This window comes from Eschrichtius robustus, chromosome 5, assembly GCF_028021215.1.
Source record: "Eschrichtius robustus isolate mEscRob2 chromosome 5, mEscRob2.pri, whole genome shotgun sequence".
Classification (NCBI taxonomy): domain Eukaryota; kingdom Metazoa; phylum Chordata; class Mammalia; order Artiodactyla; family Eschrichtiidae; genus Eschrichtius; species Eschrichtius robustus.
Genome location: NC_090828.1, coordinates 39585952 through 39611234, shown reverse-complemented (window position 1 = coordinate 39611234; position 25283 = coordinate 39585952). Strand labels below are relative to the sequence as shown.

The 25283-nt window shown below is 35.9% G+C and overlaps 1 protein-coding gene across 4 annotated transcripts in view; it reads right to left on the bottom strand.

Moving 5' to 3' along the window:
* Nucleotides 1-25283, bottom strand: part of DNAH7 (dynein axonemal heavy chain 7) — a 225785-nt gene that overhangs the window by 72429 nt on the left and 128073 nt on the right. For all 4 annotated transcript variants that reach the window (XM_068544746.1, XM_068544747.1, XM_068544749.1 and 1 more), the window contains 6 exons: nucleotides 23134-23363; nucleotides 19956-20286; nucleotides 17667-18013; nucleotides 15562-15742; nucleotides 12949-13134; nucleotides 8000-8163 (listed from right to left, as the gene is read on the bottom strand). In XM_068544746.1, coding sequence (XP_068400847.1) covers nucleotides 8000-8163; nucleotides 12949-13134; nucleotides 15562-15742; nucleotides 17667-18013; nucleotides 19956-20286; nucleotides 23134-23363 — 1439 coding nt within the window. The remainder of the gene's footprint in view (nucleotides 1-7999; nucleotides 8164-12948; nucleotides 13135-15561; nucleotides 15743-17666; nucleotides 18014-19955; nucleotides 20287-23133; nucleotides 23364-25283) is intronic.

Sequence of the window (25283 nt, the reverse complement as noted above, 5' to 3'; positions counted from 1 at the left end):
GTTGCTTCCACATTTTTTTTAGCCACAATACCCCTGTTCATGCTGTTTCTTTGTCCAAAATGCACTTCTTCCCCATCCTTTCATGTTCAAGTACTACTCACATATCAAGGTCAACTCAAATGCTATGCAGTCCACAAAGCCTATCTTGATCTCTTTTCTCACTGAACTTCTTTAGCCATTCATCCATATTACATTTATGGTACTTTCATATAATGATAATATTCTATTATGGTAATTCTATAATTTATTAGCTGCATCACCCAACTAAATTGTATATTCTTTAAGGGATGAGTCCATGCTGATTCTTCTTTTTCCTCTTTTCCTAGATCAAATAAAGCTTGCATATGATGATCCACTGAAGTAGGAACAGCAAAAAGAACATCTGACAAACACCATACAAGTTAACTCACTCTAAAAATGGATATTTTATAAGAGATTATCCCCACATGGAAGAACACCATCTCAAAATTAGAGGAAAGGACTTCTGGTGTTGACCAAACTGGGTAAAATCCACTATAGCCTACCTCTGTCACTGATTACAATGAAAACTTTAGGATAAAATACAAAAATCAACTACTTGCAGATTCTAAAAAGTAAGTAATAAGAAGTGAATGGGAAAAAAGTTAAAACTTGAGTAATGACCAATAAGGGGGTGGTGACTTTCTTGTGTGTGTGCGTGTGTGTGTTTTCTCCTTATCTTCTGGCTTTGGTCTGAGAACAGGCCTAATGGGGGGAACTGTGCAGCAGGCACAGGTAGCAAAAACTCAAAGTAGAAGACGGAGAAAATGATCATGTGCGAGCCAGAGAGTGGGGGTGGGGGGAATCTCTCTGTTCTCTCTTCTGTCCCTACCCCCAGGTCAACCCAGCCACAGAACTATATTACCATGGCAGAGCAGTGGTAATTCAGTCACCTAAAACACTGAGTGAAAATCCATCTCTCTGGATAGAAGAGCTGGGAAAAGGGGCCTCTGTTGTGCATAGAGTCTGAGGGGTGTCATAATCTGCTCAGGCTGCTATAACAGGATTCAGTCCAAAAATTACTTGATATACAAAGAACCAGAATGTGACTAATTCTTAAAGAAAAAGTAAGATGTTAGATTTACTAGAAAAATACCTTTAAAGCAGTTATTATAACAACTCTTCATTTGGTAACGGGGAATATTTTTTGAAATAAATGGAAAGAGAGGTGTTATCAACAGAGAAATAGAAAGTTTGGTTTATAGAACCAAATGAAAATTTTAGAACTGAAAAATATAATACCTGAAATAAAAACTTCACTGTAAGGACTCAACAACAGAAAGGAGACAACAGAGGAAACAATGGGTGATCTTGATGACCCGTGAAAAAAAATAATCCAATTTGAATAATAAAGAGAAAAAAAGATTGGAAAAAAAAGGAACAGGGTCTCAAAGACCTGTGAAAAATATTAAAAGGTTTAACATTCATGTCACTGGGGCCCAGAAAGAAGGGGAAAGAGACTGGTGTAGAAAACACATTTGAATAAATGGTTGAAACTTTCCCAAATTCAGTGAAACACATAAATTTACAGCTTCACAAAACTCAATCCTTAAAAAGGAGAAACCAAAAAAACAAAAAACCCCCACCCACACCCAGCCTCATTATAATCAAACTGCTGAAAACCAAAGAAAAAATATTTTGAAAAAATATTTTTAAAAAAGCAGCAGAGAAAAATGATATATTATATTTGGATGAAAATTATTCAAAAGACTGCAGATTTTACATCAGAAATCATGGAGCCAGAACAGAGTAGAACATATTTAAAGAAAAGAAAGAAAAGAAATGTCAACCCAGAATTCTATGTCCACCAAACATATCCTTCAAGAATAAAGGCAAAATAAAAAATATTCTCAAATGAAGGAAACTAAAAAATTATTTGCCAGCAAATCTGCTCTAAACAGATGCTAACGTTCTTCACCCTTAAGGGAAATGATGCTACAGTGAACTTTAGAAATAAAAGAAGATCAAAAAATGGTAAATATAATAGGCTATTTCCCCCCTCTTAAGTTCCTTGAAGTATACATAAATACTAAGACAAAATATTAACATTATGTGTCTGGGGGGCAGAGTTTCAATGTACGCAGACATAATATATATAACTATGATAACATAATCAGGGGAGGGTATAGGGGACTTGCATGGTTACAAGTCTACATTTTAACTGAAGTGGTAAACTATCTCTAGGTAGATTGTGAAAATTTGTACTAAAAAATAATGCAAAGTATTATAGTAAAAAATAGATAAATTAAAGTATGATACTAAAAATGGTGGATTATTCAAGTAATCTAAAAGAATAAGGAACAGGGCAACAAAAACCAAATGTAAAAACAGAAATAATAAAATGTCAGATCTAATTTCAATGATATCAACCACATCAAGTATAAAGTTGTCTAAATTTACTAACTGAAGGAGAGAGATTGTCAGACTAGAAAAATACAAGGTCAAACTGTATGCTATCCACAAGGTACCCACTTCAATTATAACAACATATTTATATTAAAAGTAAAATGATGGTAAAAGATACCATGCAAACACTAATCAAAAGAAAGCTGGACTGGCTATAGTAATATCAGAAAAAAGGAGACTGCAGAACAAGAAAAATTATCAGGGATAAAGAGGGATAATACATAATGATAAAAGGGTCAGTTCGTCAATAATACATGACAATCTTAAATGCGTATGCATCCAACAAGTGAGCTCCAAAATACAGGAAGCTAAAACTGATAGAAATGAAGAAACAAGTAGATGGAATATTAGCAAGGATATGGAAGATATGAACAACACTCTCAAACAACTCAACCTGACATTTAAAGAAGTCTCCATCCCATAATATTTCAATTGCACATGGAACATTCACATAGACCATATTTATGCTGTAAAACAAATTGTAATAAATTTAAAGCAACTGGAATTAGATAATGTATGCTCTCTGAACGTAATGGAATTAAGTTAAAAATTAAAAAACAAACAACAAAGAGAAACCTTAAAAATTCTCAAGTATTTGGAAATAAAACAATACATTTTTAAAATAACCTATGGTTCAAAAAAGAAAAAGTCTCAAGAGAAATCAGAAAATATTTTAAAGGAAATGAAAATAAAAATACACCATATCAAAATTTGTGCTATGCAGCTAAAGCAGTACTTAATGGAAAATATACAGCATTAAATGCATAGATTAGAAAAGAAGAAAAATCTAAAATCAGTAACTTAAGCTTCTCTCTTATGATATCAGAAAAAGAAGAGCAATTTAGGTCAAAAGCAAGCAAAAGAAAAGAAACAGTAAATATTAAATAAGAAATCGATGAAACTGAAAACCAACCAAACAAAACAAAAACCAAAAAAAAAAAAAAAAAAAGGAGAAAAGCAATGAAAGGCTTGTTCTTAGATAGGATCTACAAAATTTAACAAACTCTAGCTAAACAAAGAAGGTACAAATTACCAATATAAGGAATGATAAGGAAAATTATCACAGACCCTGCAGACATTAATAAGATGTTAAGGGAATGCTACAAACAACCCTATGCCCATAAATTTGGCAACTTAGTTGAAATGGACCAATTTCTTGAAAGATAGAAACTACCAAAACTCACTTGAGAATAAATAGATAACTTGAATGTCCTATAAGTATTTTAAAATTGAATTCATAGATAAGATCTTCCAACAAAGATCAAAGAAGATCTAAATAAATGGAGAGATATACTGTGTTCATGGATTAGAAGACTTACTAAGTTGTCAATTCTTCCCAAATTTTGATCTATAGATTCTGCAGTCCCTATCGAAATCTCAGCAGAATCTTCTGCAGATATTCTAAAATTTATATTGAGAAGTAAAAACTAGACAAAACAATTTTGAAAAAGAAGAAAAAAGTTGGAAGAGAGATACTGTTCAATACCCAGTTAACAACTGCATCAGATTAATTTTCTTCAAACAACACCCTCAAGATAACATCTTTTTGATTCAAAAACAGGACAATGTTGTGGCTTCAGTTTACAATGTTTGCTTTTGAAGATCAGAGCTCCCATAGTTTCTCAAATGGAAACTGAATTATTATAGCACCCAGCACTCCAAGTTTTGATAGTGTTTGTTCTTTTGTTATTGTCTAGAGAGGATAAATATTTGGTGCTCTTTTGTGTATTTGAAAAATACAGACTTCTACCATGATAATACCTGTTCACTGTAGTCTGCATGGAAGGACGGAATTTGGATATATAGCAGTGGAACATTTCAAAGAGTTCTGCTATTTTCCTCTTTACACACACACACACACACACACACACACACACAATTAGATAAAAGCAGACAAAGAAAGTGGGTGTTCCTCTCAGTTATTACTGTTGCTGAAATAAACCTGACTTATCTGACTCCTATAAAAATGAAAACTTAAAACATTTTTTAAAAGCAGGGTTATATTAGATATAGGTCTGATCTACTTACCAAGTTGTTAAACAATCCCAATACTTTCCCTGTGAAATGTTTAGATAGAATCCAATTACATTTAATGTTATCACTAGCCCTTGAAATTCTGATTAGCTAAGGAAACTTCAAGCGTCAGTAGCTCCAAAATTTAATTATGTTCTAACTTGCCCAAATTTTACATATTCTTCCAGTTCCCTCAATTACTGACTCTTCCCTCAGCTGAGATAGTATGTGAAAAGCATTTAGCACAGGCTCAGGTCCTTAGTAAGTGCTCCATATTACGTATTATCATTATCAAGTAAGTATCTCTGGGGAAGGAAGAACACACTAGCAAATAAGTAAGATACTTATCTCATACTTCAAAATGATCACCTTAACCTATTTACTGAAACCTCTCAGTATAAGATTACCAAAATCATTGAAAAAAAAGCCAAGAATGAAAAATGTTAATATTTCCTACTTAGTAAGGTTGCTACCATAACTTCTTGTTAATGCTTGAACACTTTTACAAACAAATAGCAAACACTTAGGTGTTATGGCTCATTAAAACCATTTTCTACTTCAACCTCTCCTGAAATGGGAGTTTGTCTTGAAAAAGATCACTGAAAGATATGGAATCTTAAAAGCAGAAATATTCATCAACAGTTCCAGTATTACTGAAATATGACCGGACCCAAAAGAAAGGGTACATTTATTTGCTAGAAAATAAGAAGCATATCAGCCTCCGCTGGATAAATGGAGTTACAGGAATAGGTTATAGATGTCCTCCTAGGTAGAACAAAAGTATATAAATTGCAAATCAAAACCATAAAGGCATAACTACTACTATGTGGGACATGACCAAGTATATTCACAATCGTTTGGGAAGATCAAAGCTTTTTTTCTGAGAGGGAAACAATAGCAACAACAACAAAAACAAAAAAAAAATTGTACTATTATTTTAGCTGAAGTTAATTGGTCCAGCTGGACAAAAGTAAAAGGTGGATTTCTTTCTTTTTCCATTGAAACTTTTAAAATAAAATTTTATTATCATTATTATTATTTGTACAATATTATATTTTGACTTCTACAGCATGCTCACCACTGAAGGTTTAGTTTCCATTCATTACCAGATCTTTGATCCCCTTTACCCATTTCACCCTCCCCCCACACCCCCATCCCCTCCCCCTCTGGTAACTACTACTCTGCTCTCTGTATCTACGTGTTTGCTTTGTTTTGTTTTTTTTTTTTTTAATTTTTTTAAAAAAATTATTTATTTATTATTTATTTTTCGCTGTGTTGGGTCTTCGTTTCTGTGCGAGGGCTTTCTCTAGTTGCAGAGAGCGGGGGCCACTCTTCATCGCGGTGCGCGGGCCTCTCACTCTCGCGGCCTCTCTTGTTGCGGAGCACGGGCTCCAGACGCACAGGCTCAGTAGCTGTCGCTCACGGGCTTAGTTGCTCCGCGGCATGTGGGATCCTCCCAGACCAGGGCTCGAAACCGTGTCCCCTGCATTGGCAGGCAGATTCTCAACCACTGCGCCACCAGGGAAGCCCTTTGTTTTGTTTTGTTTATTATTTTTCTATCTATCTACTTATTTAATAGTTCACACTGGAGCGAAATCAAACAGTATTTGTCTTTTTCCATCTGACTTATTTCACTTAGCATAATACCCTCAAGGTCCATCCATGTTGTTACGAGTGGCAAGATTTCATCTTTTTTATGGCTGAGTAGTATTTCATCTTACATATACACCACATCTTTATCCCTTCATCTGTTGAGAGACATTTGGGTTACTTCCATATCGTTGGATAGTATAAATAATGCTGTGATGAACATAGGGATGCACGTATCTTTTCTAATTAGTGTTTTTGTTTTCTTCAGATAAATACCCAGAAGTGGCATGGCTGGATCATATGGTAGCTCTCTTCTTAATTCTTTGAGGAATCTCCATACTGTTCTCCATAGTGGCTGCACCACTTTACATTCCCACCAACAATATATGAGGCTTCCAAAAGATACACTTCAAAACTTTCAGAAACCTCCCATATTGTCAATGTCTAATGTGTATTCTCACATTAAACGTCCACTCAAACTGTTTGCCACCTACTTGTTAAGTATTTAAAAAACGAACTAGCTGCCATCCTATACTTCTTAAAAGGCACTTAAAAATCTGTTTTAGTTGCAAACTAATGTACATATTTATCATTTACCTAGATTCTATAATCTTTCTTCTGGATTAATTTAGATTATCAGAGCAAGAGTACCCAGTGCTTAATTTTAGTCTGCCAAAGAAAAGCTTGATAATCTCTTCTCCAAATCAACAAAATGATTAAATGTAAGTTTAGTTCCTGGGAAAGTTTGTTTTTCTGAGTATGATTTGCTTGATTGAAAAATGAGAACTGTGTGACACAGCTTTTCCTTTTTACCTTGGTTATCGCAAAGCTGTGAGCTTAATTCAGGACCCAACTGCAAGGATTAGCTTGTCTCAAGTACCTAATAGTAACTACCTCTTTAATATCCCTAGGTGGTCTCATCAGATTTTGTCCTATTTTATGTTATATTCAAACTGCACATGCTTCAAATCCTTTTAGAATAGTTCAGTAAATAAATGCTATAGAAATCCACATGTCAGGATCATTTGCTGAGCAGTAAAGAAATTTGTTCACCAGAATTTTAATTTGTAGAATAATTTTCATAAATACTACAAACAAAAAATGTAATAATAACTGGTTTTTACACATAGTGGTTAATTCTACTTTTAAAAATTTATATGTCTCAACCATTTTTACTTTAAGTACTGTCATATCAATTACTTTTTCAGTAGTAAAGTAACAACTACTCAAAATAGTGATGTAACACAGAACTGAACGTTTCCTACTGATGGTTTCCCTGTGCTATTTCTAACATGCTAAAGCCTCCAAAAAGACTGGCCCAGTGATAGAAGGCCCATAGTAACGTGACCTTGAAAATAACACAATCAATGATCGTCCTCACACTAGGGCGGAGTGAAGTCCTTGGCTTCTAGGAGGCAACACCTTGAGGAAAGGTAAGGCTGGATGAGCCTCCAGTATCCTCCCGGCCCAATCTCCATGGGATTTATCTACGAACCAGGAGATTCCAGGAATAACACCACTCTTTTAAAAGCCCCAATCAGCCCAGGACCCAGAAATGTATCCATACCATTTAAGGTGGTCGCACACCCAGCAGGGAATAAGACATATCAACACAAACCTATCCCTGCATGTTTCATTAACCTGTAATAAAAAAAAAAACCCTGTGTTTTATGGGAATAAAAAATTTGGACTTCACTTACTTATGGCAGGGTTTTGTTCTATTTGCTAAAAATTGATTAAAAATTAAGCAAAAGTCATCTGGGGTTTTTAGTTTGTTTACTCCTGTCTCCAATGCTCAACTACTCTGACATTAATTGGAGAAGGAAGTGATTATCCATATTTAATTTAGCTAATTAGTTAAGTAAAACATTTGTCAATACTATAAAAGTTTACTAGCTGTGTTAAAAAGGTACACAGATAAATAAATCCACTGACTGATAGAGATCATTTGTGAGAAAAATATTTTCCTTACGTTATGATGATCCCGTTATCAATAGAAAATGAGTCAGAAGGTAATCCAGCAATATTCCAGGCTCGAATTGTCACTGCTTCTCCCAGAATACTCATAAGGGAATAATCATCGGAGCAGGGGATATCTCTTCCTTTGCACAAATTTGTCCACTCCTTGATTTGGTTCTTTAAGACATACACAGAAAGATATAAAAATGAGGTTGGAGGTTACCAAATGAATACCTTGTAAACTCCTCAACTACACTCTGGGTCTACAAAGCATCGTTGAAACTCTACCTCAGAAATGATTTGTGTTCATCATATTTTTCAAAATAAAATCATAATTTAGAAGCTCTACTATGTATTCAAATGAAAATTATATATAATGTTAAGATAAAATTTAGATAGATCACTTACTAGTGAACTCAGAACTTTGTATCTGGAAAAACGAATTGCCAATTATGATTCCAAAGCTTCCGTTGACAAAATACATGGAGATCACCATGTTTTTCTACACATTTTCTTTAAATTATAAATATCAGCACACCTTACTACAATACTGTGGTATAAAAGTAAATCCAGTTTGAACCAGTAGGGGACACAGAAAACATCTGTGTCTGGCTCTCACATGTCCTGGGGGAGGGACCAGAGCAGGGTTATTAGGCACCAATAAGGATCAGGGCACATACTGGAGTTTTGGATACCCCACCTGGGGCACAGTTTGCTAGGATGCTCAGGAACCGGAAGCGTACTTCAAGCTTAGGTTCACACTCAGAAAATCAGCAATCAAGGTCCAAATTGAGGTTATAGATCAAAGGGTTCATAAACAGTGAAAGACGTGACTGGAGAGAAAATAGGTTAGAAAGAGGCAAGGAGAAGGTGGATATATGTGGTGTTGATAGCAGTTCATGGGCAGATGAGGATACCGTGTGTGCCAAGTGGAGCTAGCTGAGAGGGCATGGTGGGTACTACCGTCTCCCTCGGGTTCCTGCTGAGTAGGTTGGACCAACATTCCCTTCGGTGTGCACGTGAAAGGCTATGACAGTTTGGGGACAGCTGATGATTTTCATGACCCTGATTAGCCAGTTTTTCTGTAGAATGCCCCACAGCTGGGTCTGTGTGGTGTTCTCTCGTGAGTCAATTGAGGTTATGCACCTTTGGCAGGAATATCACAGAAATGATACTGTGTTTTTCTCATTGCATCTCATCAGTGGCACATGATTTCAAATTGTCCATTTATGGACGACATTTTTATTTTGATTAAGGCATTGTCTGCCAGGCTTCTGTCTCATAATTATATGATCTTAGGTATGATTAAAGCTTCCTTGGATGGTGGGTCATAACACAAAGACACTCCTATAGATGAGAGGCAGAACTCTTTGTTACTTACAGCTCCAAATGAGAGAAAGCTGATACCCAGGAGGCTGCACCCGGACACAGAGTAACAGCAAGGTGGAACTGCAGGGGGCAGTTTATAAACGTCAAGCAGAGTGGGGTGGAGTTAGCTAGGTTTCCAGGGCTTCCTGACCACTGGGTCTTTTGAATAGTTCCACAGGCACCGGGAAGAAGGGGCCGTCCTTGGGTGTTCGGTATATGGGGACCTCTGGAAGTTGGATATGTGCCAATTGTAACCCAGGACTATTAGAGCCTGAAAAGGGAAATGGTTGGCGTGAGGGCTTAGCAAACTGCCCACAGAAGGGAATTCAGAGTTGTTAACCATGATTCAAAACTGAGTTAAGACAGCACGCTCATGAGTACTTAATGACTATCATCTGGGTTTTTACTTGGTTTGGTTGTTGGCACCAGGACAGATGGCATGGCTATGTAGGGTAGAGGAGCAGGCAGCATTTCCAGTTTGATTCTGGCTCCTAGCACACTGTTCCTATGGGCATGTTTTGATTTTTCGTTGGCCTGAAGACTTTCGTGGGGAGGTCTGAAGGTTTTCTCAGATACAGCTTGATGCTGGTATGGGCATTGTAGCCAGTGATATGGGGAAGAAGTAGGGAAAATGAAAGCCATAGTTGCTGTGGAATGCTCTCTATAGTTGACAGGTGTAGTATGTTATCACAGATGAACTCTGGCTTAGAAATTGAAGTGGCCAATTATACATCTGTAAGGGTGCAGCAGCAGAGAATAAGTGAAATGAACATGAGGGCCTCTGAACAAGCATCTCAAAATACAAGCCAAGGACCTTGGCTGGTAATCAGGTGGTAAGATAGTTGGTGGAAATGGAAAACTGACCATTAAGGGTGCCATCTTGGTGAAAGTAACTACCACCACCAAAGCAGTTTTGACTTTGATTATTGGTAGGGAAAAGGTCTCTTAGAAAGTTCAAATTAATTCAACTCCAGGGCTTGTATGTCCTTACAGCTTTGTAGGATTTTGTTTTGGAGATAGGCATGGGCATTACAATCGAATACTGTGGGCCCAGTTATGCTAGGAGAATGGAAATTTTCTACATTTTATTATGAGGAGTGCCAGAAACTCTACAAAGGGGTTGATGAATAATTGACAACTACTCAGACTCAAGCTTAGCGGGAGGGGATCTAGCTACTTACTGCAGGCTCTTGGTATCCAGAGACTTTGACGTTAGGAAAAAACCAAGATTGTTTTAAAGCCTTTTTGTCTTACTTGGGTTTCCCAATAGCAGACTCTGACATGAAGATTTATCTGAAATGATTTATTAAGGAAGGGATACTAGGAGAAGCAGTATAACGACCAGGAAGAAGCCAATAAAAGGTGAGGGATCAGCCAAAGTTCTGCATAGGTGGTTACACCTTAATCCTACAGGGGGTGTAAATTATTCCTTGCATTTGTTCCAACCAGAGGAAGGGAGACAGACCTTCAGGCTCTCACCTCTGTCAGTCTTTCATTAAGGCCAGCCTCAGAGGGCAGTAAATTCCCAGCCAATTTTAGCTCTCCAAGCACTGCGCAAAGTGAGTTCTAAGAACCCAAGGGAAGTCTGCCAAAAAAGCCACAGGTGCTGGTTGTTGGACGTGAAAGCACAGGAAGCCAGGCGGGGATCTGGGCAGAGCACTGAAGTTGCCACTATTACCCTTGTGCTTAGAATCGAATGGGAAACTTGATGGGGCGTAAACTGCCAGCTGCCCTGACCCAGGAGAAATAGATAAGAGAGACGATTACAGAGCAGGATTCAGAGAATGAATTCAAAGGAAGGAACAATGACGTTAGAGATTAGTTAAGTAAAAGCGTAGGTTGTTACAGTAAAGCAAGGAAGGGATAAAATTGCCTTCAAGCCTTCTTAGATGGGACGGGATGAGTGTGTCCTCTTGAATCACGGGTGGGGACAGTGGACATGAGTTCACAGAAGCAGCTATAAGCTTTGCTTGGAGCTTGTGTCTAGCTTAGTGTTGCTCTGCTTCTGTCCATAAATTTCAAGGTCTCAGTTCTGGCCTCAATGCTTCCTTGAAGCATTTGTGTAGTGTTCTAACTGGCAGCCCCCATTCTGGTGGAAGCAGGTGACTGGGGAGTCAAGCAAGATGCAGTGCTTTGGAAGGAGTCGCCAGAGAGGGCTGGGTTGGGAGGAGCGGCCCTGGCTGGAGACTTCCAGCATGGTACTGTAATGCTCAACAGGAGCCAGTGCAGACACCAGGGGTTATGTTGGGAACCAAAAGAGGAGTGCAGGCGGTTCTGCAGGTACTACGTCCTTCCTTCCAAGTTGACATAGAAGAGTAGAAAGAGGGCTAAATTAGGATTCAGGTGACAACAAGTCTCATTTCTGCTCTGTCATTGACCAGCTGTGTGGTTCTGAGCAGTTTTCTTAATCTTTATAAGCCTCAGTCTCTGAAAATGTCGAGCAAACAAGTCTATGACTAGGTAAATAGTGTCATGTTAAATGTTAATTATCTGAACTACAAGATGTCAATGCCATAACTGCAGACAGTCATTCAGACACAAATGAAGACAGGAATCTAAGAAGAATATGAAAGTCATGCACCAGGACAAGGGCTACCAGAACCCAAAAGACTAAAGACAGAAGCATGATCAATGTGAGGATTTTAAACTAGTTTGGTTAAAAGCAAACAAGCAAACCAAAAGAGTGGCCACCAAGAATCAACCCTACTTAAGCGAAAGCCCTGAATTCAAGCGAAGCTCAACTGAGACCACGGGCAAAGCGAATGCTTTGTAAAACTTGATAAAGCCACACACAGAAGTGGGTTTTCATTTACTTTCTCTCCTCCGTTGATACCAGAAGCTATTGCCAAATGCTTCAAATTTCTCTCTTCTCTTTATTTTCATTGCCTTCTTCTCCTTTTAATTTTTCTAAATCTCTCCTCCTGCTTTGACAGGGCCATGTCCTGGGTTGTACTCCTAGAGAGAGCTGAAGAATGTGCTGGGTCTCATTGAGAAAGGGACTGAACAGTGGAACAAAAAAGCTGGGAGAAGAAGTAGGGTTAGGAGTTGGGTCGAGGAGGAGACTGAGGCAGAATCCGTCAAAGGGGTGGGAATTCGAAGCAGGGAACCTGGTATTTATTTTCTTAGGAAAGAAGCCACTTATCAATTGGGTTTTAGGTAGGTTCATCTTTTCCTCCCATAAAGTTTCAGTTTCTGAAGTCATTTGGAAATGATTTATTATTGAGATTCATAGAGAGTAGTTGACTAAACACCCCCCAGCCCCCCCCCCAAAAATCCCGATACCTTTATACTCGTTTAAGAACTGAAATTTTATCATTAGAGCCTACCATTTCACATTACGTTCTAAAGTAGATCTTTTTGTTTCTAAAACAATTCTAAAACAATTAGAAGAGTATTTGATATAGCATTTTTTTGGCTACCAAGCTAATTTATTGAATAATTAAAATACACAACTAGAAATCACTTGAAAACATTTTTCTCCCTCGTACTTACCAAAAAATCCAAACAAACAAACAAACAAAAAACCCCAAGATTAATGTTGACTGTAATGGGAGGCTCAGGAAGAGACCCTAGAGGTCGATGAGTATTCCTTACCTGTCGATAGTTAGATGTAAAGGCTCCGAGGTAAGCGACGACCCCTGAGGAGATGAGGATGTCCCCTGTCAGGTTGATGTGCAGCTGCCCCAGCTCCAGAGCTGTTTGGCTCCATCGAGTTTTCTCACCCCCAAGGCCTCCGATCAACTTTTCAGCTCGTTCTAGCTTTTTGCTACACAGGTCAACCTCAAAAATAAAAGTAAACTTTTATCAACATCTACAAGTAGAATAAGTTAAAAAATTATTTAAATTTCTGCAAGATTTTACCCTCAGGGATAAATTTTTACATTACAAACTTACGCCTGGAATTTATTTTTTTTTTAACACTCTAAAAGAAAAATGTGCAATATCTAACTATGAAGACTGGCAAGTCCAAGACCTTTTAGAATATTTTTCATAATGAAGTGTGTACTTTAATATAATTTGTGAAATTCATAACAGATATTTATCATATAATGCAAAGAATAGCTCTATTTAAGGAAATGAGCTACGGTATGAGACACTGGAAGTTAATTAAGTAATAAAGGACATCCTCTTGCAAATATAGATGTTTCCCCTCCATTTTAATAATCTAAATGCATTTTATTTTAAATATTCTATGAACGTTTTCCCCTCATTTAACTTGTGGTTGATTTAATGATAATTTTAAAGGTTAAATGTTTAAAAGTTTTAATGATTTATGCTTACTTACAAAGCACAATTTTCAAGTTGTTAAATTGTGTCAACCTACTCAGGCACTTGCAATTAACCTTAAATTAGGACATCACTCAATAGCTGACAGCCTACTTTGTGCATAAGACTGTCAGCCAAGTTTGATTATACATAATTAAGCAATGTTATTTTAAAAAAGAGGAAGGGTAATTATGAATATGGCAAACTTTGGGATAAGCTATTTCAACCCATGCAATAGCAATATTCCAATAGAATACCTGAATTATTTTGATTAATTTTAAGTGACTTAGCATCATTATTCTTAGAAGATGACAAGATTAAGTAAAGGTTATCTTAAAGTTCAAAATGAAATAATTTACATGAACAGAGGAAGTAAATAATTGACAAAAGCAGAGACATTTAGATTATTTTGGAATAAGAATTTGGCTTATACTTTTTCTTATGCTATTAATATTTATATTAAATAAATGCTTTTAGATTAAAAGATATAAAATACTGTATCAGTTTATCTAAAGATAGGTTTAAAAAAAGAAGAAGGTATATAATTGGTAATATTTTTGATACTTCCTAAATAAAAACCTTTCTCTCTTAATTTTCCCTCCTTTAATATCTTGTGCTTCCTAGTTTCTTTCTTCACCCATTCTTCTTTCAACAGTATTAAAATGTTGAATCAGGTCTTGGACTATAATAAAGTTGCCATCAGAAACCACCAAGTAAAAATATTTTAGCCGAAATTTCTCTTCCAAAAGTAGATTTTTAATACACATATATGCATGCATTCAATTTACATTACCATAATTTTCCAACATTTTATTATGAAAAGTTATTTCAAACATACAACACAGTTGAAAAATGTTTACAGCGAGCAACCACATACCCATTTTTTAGTTATATTATTTAAACTAAAACTGATCACTTGGAACCCATACCTAATAATAGGTCACATTTTTAAGATTAGCACAATGTCACATATTGCACAAATATAAAATATGTGCACATATCCTACAGAAAGAAGCAGTCTAGTACAGTGGGAAAGAGCATAGCTATTAGAGTCAGATTGCCTGGGTTTGGATCTTAGCTTACAAGCTGCATTGACCATGAGTAAGTTGCTTAACTTTTCTGTGCTTTAGTTATTACAAAATGGTTCAAAAAGATTACCTCCCTCAGAAAGCTTTTGTGAGAATCAGTGAGATAATATACATTGCTCTCAGAACAACAGTGCCTTGCATATAAGCACTCAATAAATGTTGACTGTTATAAAATATTTTGACTTTTTTCTGGAACATAATCAGACTCTAGCAATTAATTTTTGCAAATGGTATCACTATCTAAGAGCGATGATTTTAGTCTTAAAAACATTTTCAGTGGACGCACTATGGTTCTGGGTATTGAGTTCTAATCTCAGCTCTGCCATTAACTCTTTTTTTTTAAAAAAAAATAATTTTTATTGGAGTATAGTTGATTAACAATGTTGTGTTAGTTTCAGGTGTACAGCAAAGAAAATCAGTTATTAACTCTTATATAACCTAAGTCACTTAACATTTTGGTTCTCCATTTTCTCACTTATAATGAAGAGTGATTTAAATAATCTACCTCAATATTCTAGTAATCTACAACAGAGATTATTGACAATTTTTTTCTTTTTGTGGGGTAAAGAGCCAGAAGGTAAATATTTTAGGCTCTGTGGACCAAGAGGCAAAAATGAGGATATTATATAGGTACTTATAAAATCATTTAATATGTAATCATTTAAAAATGTCAAAACCATTATTAGCTTGTGGGTTATACAAAAACTGACAATGGTGGACTTGGCCTGTGGTCCACTGTTTGCCAACCACTGACCAGGAAGAAAACAGGATTGCTGTGTTTGTGCCAGCATGAACATCATTTTTATTTAGAATAATTGAGGATTTGCCCATATTTGTCTGTATTATCCTATACCTGGTTTTCCAAGTCAGCCTTCTTTTGTTTATTTAGTTCGAGTGTGTCCTGAAGCTTGGTCAGCTTGTCCTGAACTTCCCGAAGCACTGACTGCTTCTTTCTGAGACCATCCATGGCAATTTTAAGCTCCCCTTCAGCTGCAGCCAGTTTTATCTTTTTGGGAGCTACTATTTTTGCCACTCTGCCAAAAGTAAAATTGGAAAATTAAATACATGTTTAATATTCTAGTGTACTTTCCATCACTGAATTTACTTTTCTAATATCCTTACTATAACTCAAAAACACATCTTCATGTATAACCTATACTGATTTCTATATTCTATATTTAAGAATCAGTCAAACCTGATCTCAGCACATAAAACATGACTATTAAAATAGATATCAAATACACATAACGTTTTCAAATAGGTAATTTTTTTACCCAAAATAAAATATTCAGTCACCAATGTCAATTTCGGTGATTTTGGAAAAAGAGAATAAGCATATACATGTAAAATAGAACAGTGTTTGTGGAAACTAGCCTAATTCGTTAAGGCTTAATTATGATGAGGAGAAGAAGGGTATTTTATTTACATCATTTTACTCTTTCATTTTTAAAAAATTTTTTATTATTTTAAATAATTAAATGGGTTAATCTAACTTTTATTTTCATCTCAAAATAGTCAAAATGATTTTGTGTGTGTCCACCCACTTCCTCAGTTCCCCAACTTTTTTTTTCCTCTTCCAGTTTTATTAAATACATCTAAGAATGACACTCCTGTCTTTACATTGTACTTTTCTCAAATTTCAGAATATATCCCTAACTAAAACCAGCTATCTTATAAATATGTATGTTGGTAATAAAAGGAACTATGTAGGAAAAAGGATGGATCTAAATTCTTTTCTATCTGGAAAATGGAATAAGTCATGTTATCTTTCTAAATAAATGATAAAACATTAAATTAAAATTTATCATTAACATAATATATCATGGTCCAAAATATACATAGCCTGTAATATATATATATATATATGTACAATGATTCAAACTGTTTATGAGTTTGAAAGACGACCAGTAATAGTTCCTTTTTTGAAGAAATAACCAAAAATTTTTACTGTTTTGTATATAAGTATTTCTCATACAATCATCAAAAAAGGCTGTTGGGCTTCCCTGGTGGCGCAGTGGTTGAGAATCTGCCTGCCAATGCAGGGCACACGGGTTCGAGACCTGGTCTGGGAAGATCCCACATGCCGCGGAGCAACTAGGTCCATGAGCCACAACTCCTGAGCCTGCACGTCTGGAGCTTGTGCTCCGCAACAAGAGAGGCCGCCACACTGAGAGGCCCGTGCACCGTGATGAAGAGTGGCCCCCGCTCGCCGCAACTAGAGAAAGCCCTCACACAGCAATGAAGACCCAACACAGCCAAAAATAAATAAATAAATAAATAAATAAAAATAAAAAATAGTAAATATATATTAAAAAAAAAAAAAAGGCTTTTTGTCTAAACAAAGAATATATGTTAAGGGTGGTTTTCAAAATGTGGTCCAAGACATGTCCCCTCCCCTTCAGGGACTCCAAGAGGTCCTCCTTGTGCAACTAAACATCTGTGTGAGGCTGCATTTTCCTCATATACTTCAATCAAAACAATATACCCCACAACAGATTGAATGAAGCAGATCTGAGAGTCCAGCTGTCTTCTATTAAAGCACATAGTAAAGAGATGTGCAAAAATATGAAACACCACTTTCCTCACAACTTTTTTTGAAAATTGTGGATTAAAAAAAAGTTACTTATGTAAACATGTAGAGTTTTTTATTGCTATTTAAAAATGAAGTAAATATTTTTTAAATTTCTCAGTTTTAATTTCTAATATGGTAGATAAAAAAGGTTTTGGGGTCTGCAATAATTTTTAAGAATGTAAAGGGTTCCTGAGTCCAAAAAGTTGAAGTATCATTGTATTATACTATTTAGTTGGTATAGTCTTGCCTCCAGTAAATATGTCATATAACAGGCATTAGACAGGATTTTCTGAGGACCCTCTCACCTATGTAGCTCTTTATATTATTTAAATGGCCAAACCTGAAAATAAAACACACCAGTTCATTTTCTTTTTGTTAGTACTTACTTGTCATACGAATCCATTGCTATGACCCATTTGCACAGACCTTCGGCTGCTGTGGAAGCATTTCTAATCTTTTCTGGAACAAAATCTGGATTTGGAATATAATTTTTTCTTATGATGTTCATGTAAGCTGGAGGAATATTGTCCTTGTCATATTCATGAAGTGACTGTAGAAATCGAATGTCACCAAGAAGTCTTTTGGCAGGACCCCAGAAATCCTCAATTTTTCTCCCTGAACCTGTTGGGTCAGGGATTTTGTCAGCTTTGATGCCTTTCAAGATGCATACAGCTTCCATAACAAGCTTGACACCAGCGGGAGGACTCTTCATGGATTTTACCACTGTAATGTCCTTGAAATAATAACATGCTATTATTAAAAAAGAATTGTTTACATATGATTTGTAATCGGTTCCTATTTTCAAACTAAGCCATAAGATAGAAACTCACTGTTCATTGGCTAGAAATGGTGAAAGTGATAGAATTGTGTCAAGAAGTGTTGAGAAGTTTATCCCAAAGGAAAAGTTATAAACAAAAAAGAGTAACGGGAAGATACCCTATATGTGATTACTTATGACATGAAATCTACTTCAAAAACACATGAAAGAGAGTTTGGCTGTCACAAAGTTAAGAGTTTTGTTGCTTCTGAAAAGCTATAAAAGTCATAGATGCAAACAGAAAAACACAGAGAAATTATACATATGAATGTCTCTTATAAACCAATTATATATAGTTAGCTCCTGTAAACATTTTCCTTTATATCCCTCTATATCTTTTTCATATGTATATGCTGTAAACCAGTGTATATGCTGTATTTTAACCAATGGACTCATAGTATACTTAACATACACGCTGTTTTAAAATCTGTTCTATTTCAATAACAATACATAGCGAACATCCGCTCATGCTAGTAAACACTTACATCGTTTTTAATGGCTGCATAGATAGCCTTCCACTGCACAGATAAGAACCATAATTCTAATACCCTATCTGTGCCTTTTTCTCTTTTTTACTATTACAATTGCCATATTGAATTAAAGTCTTAATGTCTTTTATTTTTTTAAAGCTTTTGACAAATATTGACAAACTGCCCTCCAGAAAGCAGAAGGGTGCCTGCTGTTTTACTACATACACCCTTCGCAACACTGGTAGGCATTCTGACAGGCCAAAGAAATTTTATTTTGATCTGTATTTCTTTAAATACAAATGAGGTATGATATGTTTATTGACATTTTGTATTCATATGTTTATTGACTATTTGTATTTCCTCCTTTGTGAATTAGTACTTCTTTATACCATTTACTATCTTATCTTAGAGCTTGTTATTGATTTGTAAGAGCTTTTCACATAGAAGCATATTAATATCTTGTTTACCATAGAGTTGAAAAGTTTTTCCTCAGTGTTTCTAAATTTCTGTCCATGGTGTTTATATCAGACAAAATGTGTTGGCTTTTAGGTACTAAAATTCAGTACTTTAAAAAATTTTTATTATTTATGAAAAATACAAAAGAGAGCATATACATTACGAACAATATTGCTTAGTGTTTTTTTGTTCCTGATTTCTTATACCAAAGAAATCTTAGGTTCTAGTTTACATTCCAAGATTATTAACATCTGACCTACATTTTCTACCATTTTTATAGTAACTATTTATATTTACATTTCAATCTGAAATCTATTTTGGAGTAAGGTGTGACGAAAGGACCTAACACTTTCTCCCTTACCTAACCCAAAAGTTTAGCCAAGATTCCCAACACTATTTATTTTTTAAAATTCATCTTTATCTTTCTTAATTGAAATGTTCACTTTCACACCCTAATAAACGTCAAAGCTTAGACATGCTATTATAAAATATAACATTATAAGCCATATTATGTATCACAAAAAACAACTGACAAACATTGACATAACACTTTATCATATATACTGTAAGGTGTATTCCAATTACAAGTGTCTAAATATGAAATAGGTGCACATAGCATCAAAATATGTACTTGGGTCTTATACCCCTGTTGATTAAAGTTGTTCTGCAAAGTTCCTGAAATAACAGTCGTTGTATGGTTGTTTAGAACATTTGGAAGCTTGCTTCTTTTTCAAAATTGTCTTAGTCATGCATGTACATTTCCTTTTTTCCAGGTGAATGAGGGAATCTTTTTGCCAATTTGAAAATGATTTCAATCGCATTAAATGTGGAGACTAATTTGGAAAGACAGACTAGATTGTAGCACACAATATTAAGTACTTTCTTAAGCTATGATGATGCGTCTCCCAGCAAGCCTGTGGCTGTGCTCTTACCTGTGCAGTGAGAGTGTCAAGGGCAGCTAGAGCTGACTCTAATATGGGCAAGGCCCCTGCCAGGTCAGCGTCACATTCATCTTTGATGGCTTTGGCAGCCATAGCTTGTTCATTTGCTATTATTTCATCAGCTTTCACTATTTTTTCAGTTTTGGCAACTTCTACAGATTCCCTCTCAATGATCATCATCATTTCATCAACCTCTTTGCTAGCAACTTTTAATTGAGGATGTAGAGCCTCTAACTCGAATTGCATTGTGGCTACTTGAGATGCGGCAGAATCCAGTTTATCCAAACCCACTTCGTACCTCTTTTTCATTTTCATTACTTCACTGAAAGCAAAGATAAAACAAGGTTAGCCGTCAGGCTCTAGCTCCTCCTTCAAGGAAAAAACTTAAGTGTTCTTGAGCTTTTCAGGCTTTTTCAAGGCATAACTAAAGAAGTGGACCTACTGTATAGCACGGGGAACTATATTCAGTGTCTTGTAAATAACCTATAAGGGAAGAGAATCTGAAAAGTTATAAATATATATAACTGAATCGCTTTGCTTAAAACCTGAAACTGACACAACATTGTAAATCAGGTATACTTCAATTTTTAAAAAGTGGTTTGAAAGATTTTCACATATATTAACAATTTTGTGAAAAATATAAACTCTAGAACTTTAGATTGTGTGCTATTAAAAGTAGACAGTACGTCTTGGGATTTTTTTGTATTTCCAGTACCTGACACAATATCTAGGCATATAACAAATTCAAAAGATAAATACACTAAGTATAAGGCAAGGAACATCCTATACCAAGATGAATGATGTGCCTCTACAATTAGTCACCTTGGGAAGTTTATTCCAACAACATTATTTTTCCTTAAAATCTTTTTATAATCAGTTATTTTAAATAGACTTCAGTGCCCAAAATATATTATTTTGAATGCTGCCAAATGTGGCATATAATTTTAAGATGTGTTAGGTATCTTGAAATAGGAATTTTTAAATTTAAGATAAAAGTGGCCAATAGAGAATAAAGCTCAACACTTTTTTGGTGCAATATTATTATAAGGTAATAATAATTGATTCAAAATAATGTAATATTTTAAGATACTTTAAATTTTTTATCTGCATTCATATGTGTTCTAGAGATAATTATACATTATGAGTAGAGAAAACTCTCCTTTATAATTTGTTTCATTTTAAATATTTGAGATACCATAATGTCTCAAAGTAAAAGGTGACACATTTTAGAAATTCTCTTCAAAAAGTTGGTTGGAGTAGGTAACGAACCAACCTGATAATTGTCTAAAGGTGGAAGCGCACTCTTCAACTGAGTGCTTAACTGACTTGAGCTGGAAAACTGAAAAGGCTGTCATAGGAAAAAAAAAAAAAATTACAAGTCAGGACATGCTACACTTTTGGCATTTGTGATTCCCTCCGAGCAAAACGTGTTACAGCAATGGGAACTGAGGAGACTGGAAAGAGGATACCATGTTATCTGTGAGTTCGGTTTCAGTGGAACCCTTGTGGAGCAAGCACTGGAAAGGTCTCACTCCTGCCAACATGAAGCAGTTTCAGTGTGGTGGTTCATCCCACGTGATGCTTTGCTGGCTAAAACACTGGTTTCTCGGCAGGGAACCTGATAACTTGCTTCTAGGTTACAGTACTACCTGGCTATAAGGAGATCTAAAGACTTCAGCTATTAAGGGAAGAATAACCACAGGGTGGGAATTCTAGTTGAGGTAAAGGAGAACATTTTTAAAAAGTTGAAAGGCCAACAAGAATATCTAAAAATGCCTAGAAAACTATTACTTTCAACCTTTCTCTAAGTTTGTATCTCACTTTTATCATCTTTCTTCCAGTTAGGATGGCCTTAAATACTGTGAGCATATAATCAAACAGAAAGATGAGTGATACCCCCAAATTAATCAGACTCCCCAAGTGGTTTTGATCTCCCTGGATGGGAAAATATGGGGGGAGAAAAGCAAGATTCCATTAGGTTAAAGATCCTAAGATCTACATGGAAAGAAATAATAAAATGACAGCCAAAGAAATAGTAAAATTCAGCTAAGTCATGTAGCAGCCTTGGGTGGGACTTGCAGATTTCACTAGGTAGATGGAAAAAATACTATTGGTATGATTCAACACGGGGTGTGTGCCATGATGAATAGGAAAGCTATGACACTCCTGCTGTGGAAGGCATTACAAGAGTCACTATAAATACGGCTAAGGAGTTTCCCACCAGTATCTAGGTAGCATCTTGGACAATACGAGAAAAGGTACTTCAAAATGCCTGAGATAGTGAGTTAGCCATAGGAAGATTTAGAATGAACTATAGTTAATATGCAAAAACTAAACTTATTATTTTTTTGTCAAGGAATCTGTGCACATTTGGTGTTTTAAGTATTTTTTTAATATTTAAAAGAATTTGGTCTATTAGATGAACAGATCAGCCTCGTACTCCAATATAAGTTATGTAATTGATCAACAGAGCTAATTTGTGCTTTGAAGTAAAAAAAATCTCATTAAGTTTTTAGACAATAGTCAAACACTGAAAAGGACTTAAGGCTTACCATATGTATAAGTTTAACTTACTAGATTTTAGAAATTATTTAAGTACCTGGGAAAGTTTAGTTTGTTAAGTCAGACTTCAAGAGGGAAATAAAAATATTAAAAATTACAAATGCAATATAAAAAATTGCTTAAATTCGTATAAGTTTATTGATGTTTGTATTGATGTTTTCAAATAAGAGTTTACTTAAAGAAGGAAAGCTGGTTATGTATATTGAGTGGCTGTCTCTGGGTTTCAGCTGTTCAATACCTAAAGAGAAGGTTTATTTATTATCTAATTACTTATTAAAGGAAAATTACTCACTAGTGTTGTTTACCCAATAGCATTGTCAAAGTATCCTGGAGCCTTACCACACCTCTGGGTGGCACACCTTCATTCCTTAAACAGGTATGATTATGCATTTATCATGTGCTGGGCAATGCATCTGCACAAAAGAATAAGCCCTGCTCCCTACCCTAAGAATGTCTGTGGAGTAAATCATTTAATGATGTAACAAAACTCACAGTATATACATATATGAAATAAATCTCTACCACATCATTGCTATGTCATTTTTGTCCACACAAATGTTTTAAAAACCACCATAGCTTACTTTGAAATAAGAAATTTTGTTTTTACCTCCTTTTCTTTTCCAACAACAGTCTGAAGGTAGAGATTAATTCAAGATAAGAGGTAGGAGTCACATAATTGTATCTTTGAAGTTCAACATAGAAGGATGTCGATAAATCTACAGTAGAAGTGTGAAAGCTTTTACACAACTCAATACAGCCATCTCGTATTTCCTCTGACACTTCAATGTCTTCCAAGAAGCGGGAGGCAACTGCCTGTAGTGCATCTTCAGGCCAGGACTGAATTTAAGATAAATGCTTTAGCACATGATCCAATTTACTGACAGGAGTTTGTTATTACTGCGGTCCTTCATGGATGGTGGAAATGCAGGGGAAAACATGAGGGATGGGGTGGGACAGACACTCATGAGGAACTTCCCCCAAGTACTTGACCCCTTAGGACAGGGAGCCAGTAACTAATGCGTGCAATATTAACCCTTCATGGTTTGTTCAGGGGTTAGAGAAATTGGGCATGAGTATTGCAGGAGCAAGGAAGAAAAAAGGAACTAAATTTATAGAATGTCTATCTTTGTGCGCATTCTACTATTATTATCTCATTTAATTCTCCCAACAATTCTCTGAGGTAAATGTTACTATCCTTTCCCCTAAACTCCAGAATTAGATCAACAACTACCTCTTTGATTTCTCTTATAACCCTCTCAAACTCAACAAGTCTAAAACACAGTTCTTATCTCCCCCAAAATAGCTGCAGTCCTCCCCGACTTAGTCAACATCTCCACCATACACCCAGTTGCTCAAGCCAAAGTCATCCTTGATCCCTTTCCTCTTCCTCAATCTTACATTTATCCCAAAAGCAAGTCCTATGGGCACCATCCCTAAAATAGCTTCCAAATCTTTTCCATTCTTTCTATACCCACAACCATCATCGCAGTTCAACTCTCTGTTACCATCTTCCTGGAATTTTCCAACAGTGTCCTAACTGGTCTCCCTGCTTCTGTGCTCTATGCAGCTGCCAGAGTGAACTTATTAAAGAAAAATTAGCTCTTTTCACACTCTCAATTTACAATCCTTCAAAGACTTCCCAGCACATTCAAAATAAAATCCAAAGCCCAACTTGTAAATCTCTACCTGATCTGGCACTTCCCCCCTTTCTGACCTCAGCTCTATGACTTACCCCTCAGTTACTGTGCCCTTGTCACCCTGATTTTCTCTCACGCCGTTCATTCCTTCTATGTAGCTCCTTGTCTTCACTAATTTATTCTCTTACCAGATCCTCTCAGAACTGGCACTTTTTGTCCTTCATCTTTCCTCGTAAAGGTCACTGATTCAGAAAACCTACATGCTACCCTGTATGATGAATTATTTTTCACTAATTTGCAAGTAAGTAAGCAAACTCAAGGAAACCAGAAGCCTAGTCTATTTCATTTTCCTATTCTCCTCCAGCTTTAGAATAAGACCTGCTACAAAGCAAGAGTTCAATAAATATGTTCTTCGTGAAATAATTAATCTTAGCAGGAAATGGAGGAACAAAGGGGCTATGTAAATTCCCCAAGGTCAAAAATTCTTATGTGTTAGATCTCACTTACAGGATCTCTGCCACTGCTTGCAAACTTCCTACCCCACCCCCTTGTCTGCTCTGCACTTCCTGATACTGAAATTTACTAGAAAAAGTGGTCGCTGGGGCCTTCTTCCTTTTGACGTCCTGTTGGGTTTGCTAACGGAAGGAGACTGGAAAACAAAAAGAGGTAGAGGCGTTTCTACCCCTCTTCCTTTCTAGCAGAAGCTGAGCTCTAGGTTTTGGGTTCCTGTTCCTATCAGACATTCCTACTTCCACAGCTCCAAGTTCCAGTAACACTCTTTCCTCCCTATTCCCTTTTTTACCCAGCTGTAGTAACATCTTCTTGCTACACTCTACCACTTCCTGTCTGACCATCCCTCTCAAGCTCCTTTAATCCTGCCTACACCTCTATGAACAGTCCCTTCATTCAACTTTCCTCAGTGAGGCCTTCCAGGGTGCTCTCTGTTCCCTGTCAGGAACCTGACTGATACACAACTTTATCCTAAAACTTTCTACAATAAATTGATGTCAATGACTGTATACACTAGCAATAAGAAGTTTTTCTATTATAATTATTTTTGAATTATAATTTCATAAAATACATTATTACTGATCAGAAAATTCTGCTAAGCTACAATTTG